The 9543-nt window shown below is 41.8% G+C and overlaps 1 protein-coding gene across 1 annotated transcript; it reads right to left on the minus strand.

The window, feature by feature from the left end:
* Window positions 1-435: 435 nt before the first annotated feature.
* On the minus strand, window positions 436-1317 carry LOC106314665. Its single transcript, XM_013752501.1, has one exon. The coding sequence runs from the start codon at window positions 1315-1317 to the stop codon at window positions 436-438; it is 882 nt and encodes a 293-aa protein (XP_013607955.1).
* Between the last annotated feature and the right edge of the window lie 8226 nt (window positions 1318-9543).

A 9543-nucleotide genomic window follows, 5' to 3' on the forward strand; every position in this document is an offset into this window, starting at 1 on the left:
TATCGTAGCGGTGTTGACGTGGCCAAGTCTCGCATGCCACCTATTTGACTCACTGATCTCACTTAAACACAGCTGCGTTGAGTCTTTAATTCCCATACGTACCTTGTAAAGTCGATTCTTCGATCTGTTTGCTTGTACGAGAAGCTTTCCATGTTGGTCATGCATCGTGAGATGGTTTCCTCTCAGTCTTATATCACATCCCGACTCCGTTGCTTGACCAAGACTAATTATATTGCTCCTCAAATCAGGTATGAAGTACACATCATTCATCTTCCTTGCTTCCCCATTCATATCTATGAAGGAAATAGTCCCATTTCCTTTAATATCAATTTTGGAATCATCACCGAACCTTACCTTTCCCTTGACATGTTTGTCTATCTCTGAGAAATACCTTCGATCTCCTTTCATTTGATTGCTGGCTCCATTGTCTAAGTATCATATGTCTTCTGCATCCATACATGTCTCGTATTTCTCGGGTACAAAGTTTTTCTCGTTAAGATAGACAACATCATGCATCATCAACTCATCTGCGTCCTGAGTGTCACTGTTATTGGTCTCATGGGCCTCCTGCAACTTAAGGATACGGTCTGGACAATCCGAAACATAGTGTCCTAGCTTGTCACAATGATAGCATACAACTTTAGACGCGTCTCTATCTCCATAGTAACGTCCTCGTCCACGGCCTCTGTAGTATGACCTTCCTCTGCCTCTGCCACGATGATATCTGTTGTAATCACGATTGTCTCTGTTGTAATCATGGTTACATTGCGTAGCTTGAGGCTCGGAGGTCGCATACGTCAGTTTGTTTTGTTCCTCTTGTGGTTCCTCTTCATCACGAACACGCTCTTCATAAGCTTTCATACGAACCATGATATCTTCAAAACTTGTATTATTTAGGTCTAGTACTTGCTCAATAGAAGCCACAATGTGAATATACTTCCTCCGTGGTAGACTGGTTAGAAGTTTCTTGACTAACTTTGGCTCTTCTATGTTGACTCCTAGGGCTGCAGACTTTGATGCAATCTCAGACAATTTTCCTCCAAAATCATCGATTGACTCTGTTTCTTTTATCTTTAAGCGATCAAAATCAGCCATCAATGTTTGCAACCGTGCATCCTTAACTCTTTCAGCTCCTACATGTCGAGTTTTGATCGCCTCCCACACCTTCTTGGCGGTGCTTAGCTCGCCAACTTGGAGAACCAAAACTTTCGGTATGGATTGAAACAATAATGCCATTGCCATGTCATTCTCTTCTCCTTCGATTGCTTCTTCTTCGATCGCCTCCCAAACCTTGTGTACCTTAAGTGCGATATTCATTCTTATCACCCATACCGTATAATTAGTTGCGGTAAGCATTGGACATCGTATAGAAAAGGATCCCCCCTCTTTCGTCTTTGATGTTGCTGTCGTGATAATCTCCCCGCTCATCTCTTCTTCTTCTTAAGCCCTGATACCAAATATAGAATTCAAAGATTGTATAAAGACTACTTTTTATTAATGCTTAAGAAAACTCACTCAAAAACTTAAGCTCTCAATCTCTAAATCCCGCACATTATGCCACACTTTGACATATCCTTATATAGAGATTATAAACTCCTAATCCTATTAGATAACATATCTAGATAACTCCTAAATATATTATAAATCTCAAACACAATAGGATTAGATCTTTGCTTGCATCTCAAGCTATCTTTTGATTCACGCTTATCCCAACAACGTTGCCAATGTGGTCGTGTGTAGAATCTAACTTCAACCTGTCTCAAGTTCTCAGTCCGAGAGCAAATAAAAAGCTGAGAAATTGCAAAACTTTAAGATACAAACTCGCCTGATACGATAGGGATTTACAAAAGTGTGTCACTGAGATTTAAATGTACATAGTAATGGAGAGAAAGAAGGTAAGGCATGGGTAAATCAACCCCGTGTGGTACATATGTAAAACCATGAGAACGAAACACAAAGTACATAGTTGCATTTCAGAGTTGATTGTTTGCGGTATGGTGTAGTAACTCTACTTTTCCAAGTCATCCCTCGGTATTTGTCTGTCCTGCACCGAGAAAATGTAAACTCATGTTGTAATGCTGAGATCGACTTCTAGATCTGTGCAGATGTAAAAATGTAATATTATCATTTCTTATTTTGTATATTTCTTATTTTAATTGCCAATTTGATACCACTCAAATTACCTTAAGGAGTGATTTATACTCTCTCAAATAAGAGGTCGAGTTGTAGTACTTAGGGATCGTATTCATAGGGAGCTAGGGAACCTAAGAAATCTAATATGATTTGTTAAGCAAGATGGTTTTAGAGTTTTTAAATGTAAATTGCAGTTTTATATTGAACAAGAGTTTGTTCAATAGTTTCGTTTAGGTTTTGGTGCTTAAAAAGGAAATAGCTAGACTTAGGGTTTTTATTCAGGAAAATTGGGATTATAATCCTATAGATGCCTAATGAGTTGCATGCATGATAATGTAAAGCTCAACTACTTGATCAACAAGTCAATCAGCTCTCGCATGTATTGACTTGTATATTAACTAGATCAAATGATCTCAAATGTCGTATTTTGATCAATAGAAAGTGTCGATCGATAATCTTACAGGGATATCGATCGATACACCTTTTGCACCGTCGATCGATTATTCAAGTGTGATATCGATCGACGCGCTCTAGTCAACCCTAAAATCTAACAATGGAACTACTCAGACATGGCTAAGCAATTCATAACATCAGTTAAGTTTGAAAACTTCATTAGAATAGTAAATAGATATTAATGGAGTTCCAATCACAAAATATAACTTTGGATCTTCTCTCCTATCTATCAAAATCCTAAAACCTTTGCTGTGAAAATAGTAAAACAATAAAAAGTACACTTTGCTTCTAACATGGCGGCAAAGCTTATATAATTAGAGTAAAACTCGTCTGTAAAATGGTGAAGTCTTGGGCTTCAAGTCGGCTGTGACCAAACGGGCATTCTGCGCGGTTCGCTGTCGATCGATACCAAGACATGCGTATCGATCGATTCTTTCTCTCCAATATCGACCGATGGTCGAGCTCGATGGTCATCTCGGGTGCTTGCTCCAAATATCTCCAAAATGCTCCAAAATCATCACTTATCTCCAAAACACTCTTGATCTTATAAATATAATAAATAGACTATATAATATAATAATTATTAGTGAAAGCACCTATAAACTATGAATGAAAATGGGTGAAATCCATAGTCTATCAACTCCCCCAGCTTTACCCTTTTGCTTGTCCTCAAGCAAAAAAAACAGGCAGTCTCTCTGAAAGAGGTTTTTTTAAAAACAGTAGGGACTCACATGATTTAAAACTTAGAATCATCACCTCTACAATACTGCAATCCACATCTAAGAATTCCTAATCACAAAAGCACATTATACCATATCCTAGCTTAGCAACCAAATTCATCTAGCCAACAACTTAGCAAATTCTGTCTTTCATTCCCCTCTACCAACCTTATTTCTTAGTAAAAATAAAAGTGAAGGCTTTACCTTGGGAGTATCAATCACAGGATGTAAGGATTCTCAAACAAGTATTTGGACCTGCAGGTAAACATTAGTTTCTATCCTCTCTCTCTACTAATTTTCTCTCTTGGTCAAAATCTGCTTATATGCAAGATCATCGACCAAGATTGGACAGACGTCCATGAATCAAGCCTTAATGGTGGTTGCCACCAAGTCCTGTTCACTTCTTTTTGACCTATATCCTATGATTATTTGTGAAGCAAACCTTAATGGTTGTAGCAACCAAGTCATGTTCTAATCCTTTGACTATCAAATCTCTATATGTATATATTATAAATAATTTTTTTTTTTATATATATAATCTATATTTCGAAAATAGAGAGAGAAAAGGTGATAAATCTATATACACAAGGCTTTAACTTCTAGACTTGTTTGAAGAATCCGATCCCATGTATACCAAGCCCCAAGACAAGTGGTTGTGTAAGTTTAGTGTTGGAGGTCAGCTTTGGTTCCTTCAAAACAATTTCAGCAAGAGTGGATAGTTGACAGGTTGATCCACTTTATTATCTTTAGTACTATATGCAATCAGTAAGTCTAGAATTGTGCTAAAGAGTGGTTAGATATCTAGTAAACTCTATAAGTTCATAATCCCCTTCTTGACTCAATAATAACTTGATTTTGAAAACATTTTAATAAGACTAATAAATAAATAAATATCAGTAAACCTCTCCCCAGACTTAAACTACACTGTCCCTAGTGTAAATTTAGTCGGAGTTATGGTTAGAAATAAATCATAAGGACTCAATGTAACAAGTAAGAACGATATACCAGACCGGAATGAATGTCAACCGATGTAAGGATGTTGATATCGGTAGACGCAGGTTAGGCAATGTCGATCGATGTCGACAGTTTCGCGTCGGTCGATATTGATGGCAATCGTCTACTCGGTTCTTTTTTTTTTTTTAAGACCTGTAATATTTAGAAACCAACATAAATAGTATATCAATAAAATCTTAATAAATATTACCTAATAATGAGTTGCCTCCCACTCAGTGCTTTGTTATAGTCATTTAGCTTGACTTTGGAGGTGATTTGGCTAGTAGTGTTAAGAACTTTGTTGGAAAACAAGTATCCATCTATTCTTTGCGCTTGTTGAACCATGTACCAGTGAAGTCTCTTATTGCTTCATCCCCTCTGTGCCATTTATCTTTCATTGTTGCAGTTGTGTTTTCAATTCTCTGCAATCTTTCACCAAGACTCTCAAGATTGAACTGATGTCTGGTAAGTGTGGCGTAAGTGTCAGTTGAGATATCCTCTCCACGGTAATGTGTGTTGGACTTGTCAGATGTCATCTTTGGTACTAGTCGGCCTCGGTTTGTAGTGTTGTCGACCGATGTTCGATGGTGAATGTCGGTCGATATGTTGTTGCGTCTGTCGATCGATAGCGCTGCTTCTGGTCGACGGGCAATGTAACTCTGAATCTGCACCAGCTCTCCTTGTATAGCGTCAACCTTGCAGGTCAAAGCACTAATGCGAAGATTCATTGGGAAATAGATATCATCAGATCTCCTATCAAGCCTCTCCTCTGTAGTTTCTAGAGCTCTATAGATCCCTTCTACCGACTGATCTATCTCTTCTATGGTGTGGAAATCTTGTTGGTACTTCATCGTATGTGGGCATGGCGGACTGTCGTCGATCGATGCTATCAAGCGGTTGTCGATCGATGTGCGATGATTTTTATCGATCGACGGAGGTTATCGTCTGTCGATCGATGGAGGTCGAGCAACGTCGGTCGCGTGCTGAATTTTGGCTATGTCTTGCTTCATTTCCTCTATGCAAGTAGTTAACCAACTGATACTATCATTCAATGGGTAGTAGACACCATCAAGCTTCATCTGGAGAGCTTCTTGGTTCCTCTCATGTTCACCACAGACTCCATAGAACATCTCATTGATCTCGTCCTTGGTGTAGATCTCTGGTACCAACTTTGTCTGTGTGAATGAGCTAGCATGTTCAGGAAGACAGATGTAGGTTGGCTCATCTGTTGAAGCTCTTTCCAGAAGTCTTCTGATATCCTTGTTGTGAACAGGAATCGTGCGTCCATCGAGATCTCTGGCGTGTCTCCGATCATCTCTGTAGACTCCATACTCGCCTTTCTCTTCCCAATAGAATTTCATGTTACCATAGAGATCATAAGCTCTTTTCCCAAATTCTGGCTGTCTGTCGACTGATGTTGGGACGTCAACGTCGATCGATGGTTGAGTTGTATGGCGAGATTGTTGTATGAAGCCGTTGTCTATGCCACCAGCTGTATCATAGAACTCCTTTGTAGCCTTCTATTCTAGATTGCTGCGTTGATGCATGAACAGATTGTCTGCTCCATTGGCTGTCTGAAGGATATCTGCGATATCTTCTCGAGATACGTGTAGTGTGCGGCCGTCTATTGCTTTTGCGTAGCCATCAGGGTCCCTGAAAATACAAATTTCATCTGGAGTTAGATACTGGTTATCTAATTTATCTTTTTCGCTTACAGTGGTTTTCGGTATTTGACGGTTGTCGATCGATGTTGCATTGTTGTTGTCGATCGATTGTTGATGACGGGTGTTGATTGATTGTTGATGACGAGTGTCGATCGATCGATGGATTTCCCTGTCGATCGGATGGCTGAAACGAGTTCTTTCCCAAGCAGCTTCTGCTTGAATCTGATCTGTTTCATCGCATCTTTGCATGTTGAGCAGCTCCTCGTCTGTGAAACTGTCTTGTAATTTATATGCTCCTGGTGCGTAGGTTGTTGTTTCTACTGCAAAGCTTTCGTGGTGGTGTTCATCTGCCCAACTGCCAATCGAATAGTCTCCTTCTTGTGCACAGTGCACAGCAGTGTCGATCGATTTGTAGTAGGCAGTGTCGGTCGATGCTCGCTTTCGGCATCGTTGTTGAGGTTGAGTGTCGATCGATGACCAGATTGTCATGTCGATCGATGGTGCATTCCTTTTCCAAGAGGAATGATGCAAGAGTTTATCTTCCTTATCAAGGATGGCTCTGTACTCAGTGGCTCGTTCCTCCTCATAGTCTTCATCATACTCATCTGTATGCATATTATGTCTGGTGTAAGCAGCAATAGTGGGGTTGTAGTAGCCGTTCTCCCACTCATCTGGACGAGTGTCGACCGATTTGTCTCCTTCTGCGTCAGTCAATTTTGTATGGTCACTGTCGATCGATGTAAAGGGATGAGTGTCGATAGATCCTGAGTAGCCAGTTTCATACTCGGCTCCACAGTGAAAGCTGCAATGATTCCTGGATCATTGATTCTTCTGGAATAGTGTGTGGCTTCTTGACTGGGGAAGGGTCATAGTGGGTATTAGGATTAATGAGTGTTAGACACAACTGGTTGTGGGAACCGAAATTCACACTGTCGATTTCCGTAATCGAAGGAAAGTCAGTAAACCCTAACTTTCCCTGAGGTCCCGGATTCTCTGCGAGAGCCAACGACAAGTGACCAAATAAATACGGAAAATATGAAAAAATAACAAAACGAATTTATAGAAATGGTAGATCTTATTTGGAATCCGCGTAAGAGCGTTGCGATCATTACAAGAGATTATAAAAGCTTCGGCCGCAAGAGCTGTCAGCGAATTACCTAGTTCTAGCAACCTAAACCCTTAAACCTAGTTGGATCGCAGCTCGATAACAGAAGACGGAAAAGATATGAAAATGGTTTTGATTGATTTCGGACTGAACCTTATGAAAGGCTGCCTACGTACCCCTTTCTAGGGTCAAGCCGAACGTAGTTCAAGAGTGAACCAAGAGATCGAACTGCTTGTGCGCGTTCGTCTGGTAATCGGATGCCAGTCATAGAAATAGAGCATGTCGAAAATAATGCTTCAAAGTTTCTAAGTGCCGAGAGTTCTTCTTTTATGCCTCTGGCCTAGGACTCCTTATATACTTCCTCCAAGGTCGGTTTGAGCTTTCCTCTTATACCCTTAAGCCATGATAACAGGAGATATTCCATTTTTCTCGATCTTCAAGATTATCCGCGGAAACTTAATATTTATCTGCGGAAATTTGACATTTATCTTTTCTTGGGGATTGAATATAAACCGCCATAGTATCTATGGGCTTTTCCTTAAAAAAATGTAAGTGGGTTTCTAATCACGTTTTAGACCTATTTGGGCCGTCTTTCAATTCGAAACGTTTATTACGATTTTTATCGATAAAAATAAACTTCCCGCGATTTTTACCGTAATGTTTAAGTGATAACTCCAATTGATGGGAAGTGAGAAATGATATGGCTGCAGTTCATGGGAGCTAGTATTGAGGAACATGCGAGAATGCACGGATTTGGGTCGTACCAGTTGATCGATGTTCGAGATAGTTACCGGATGAAAGCCTTGGTCGGTCGCGGGTCGGCCGCTACGTAGCGACCGACTAAGTGGCTTGGTCGGTCGCTACATAGTGACCGACTCGTTCGCGGATCGGTCTCTACATAGTAACCGACCGAATGGCTTGGTCGGTCACTACGTAGCGACCGACTCGTTCGCAGGTCGGTCACTACGTAGCGACCGACCGTGTCGCTTGGTCTGTCGCTACGTAGCGAACGACCGAGTGGCTTGGTCGGTCGCTACGTAGCGACCGACTCATTTGCGGGTCGGTCACTACGTAGCGACATACCAAATGGCATGGTCGGTCACTACGTAGCGACCGACTAAGTGGCTTGGTTGGTCGCTACATAGTGACCGATACGTCTGCGGGTCGGTCGCTACGTAGCGACTGACTCGTTCGCGGATAGGTCTCTACATAGCGACCGACCGAATGGCTTGGTCGGTCACTAAGTAGTGACCGACTCATTCGCGTGTCGGTCACTACGTAACGACCAACCGTGTGGCTTGGTTGGTCGCTACGTAGCGACCGACCGAGTGGCTTGGTCGGTCGCTACGTAGCGACCGACTCGTTTGCAGGTCGGTCACTACGTAGCGACATACCGAATGGCATGGTCGGTCACTACGTAGCGACCGACTCGTTCGCGGGTCGGTCACTACGTAGCGACCGACCGAATGGCTTGGTCGGTCACTACGTAGCGACTGACACGTTCGCGGGTCGGTCACTACGTAGCAACCGACCGAGTGGCTTGGTCGGTCGCTACGTAGCGACCGACTCGTTTGCGGACCAGTCGCCACGTAGCGACCGACCAAATGGCTTGGTCGGTCGCTACGTAGCGACCGGCACGTTCGCGGACCGGTCGCAACGTGGCGACCTTGTTTGGATCCTTTTCTGACATTTTATGACCGTGTTCTTGGAGTATGGGTGTTTAGTTTCGATGAATCAACCGAGATTAGTGCAAGATTTCACCGCAAAGTTCTTCGTAAAGATTTTTTTACGAAGATTACTTTTCGTAAAAATGTTCATGCTGATTTTGACGTTAACTTCGTCGTGTCCATTTTTGACCCCAACAATATTAAGAACTCGTCGTATAATCTTTTCAATAAAAATAATACGAAATTTACAAATCGAGAAATATTTTTCGGGGAGTTTTAGACATTGATTCCATTGTGACCGATTTTGACCCCAACAGTTGGCCCCCAGCTCGTTAGAATTGTGAGACTTTAGCGTGATGTTCTAGCGAGTGGCTTGGCAAGTTAGGCAAGTTAGGGAAGTTAGGCGGAATTAATGGTTGAAAAGGTCCGTCGTATGTGGTCTTCTCGTTCTTCTGAGAGTGGAATGCGATAAGGCTGTGCCTTGTGAAGGCTGCCTACGTATCCTTGTTGAAGGGATCAAGCCTTTCGTAGTTCGCCCTGGAGTTGAGATTCTTAAGACCTGTTTTCCAGTGAGACCTTTACGGTCCAGTTTGTATGTCGTGTAGAGGTTATCAGGCATGTTGTTGCCGATGGCATTTTATATTGGTGTAGAGGGAAGACTACGAGTTGTCATCTTGTAATAAAACTCTGTGTGAACTGCTATATTCGTGATCTGTTTTGAGAGTTTTCCGCAGTGCATAAACTTGAGGGATTTCTGAAGATGCTCAAATATTAGCCAAGAAACAAATTTTGGGATCTCGTACCAGGGT

The sequence above is a fragment of the Brassica oleracea genome, chromosome C9 (assembly GCF_000695525.1).
Source record: "Brassica oleracea var. oleracea cultivar TO1000 chromosome C9, BOL, whole genome shotgun sequence".
In the NCBI taxonomy this organism is placed as follows: Eukaryota; Viridiplantae; Streptophyta; class Magnoliopsida; order Brassicales; family Brassicaceae; genus Brassica; species Brassica oleracea.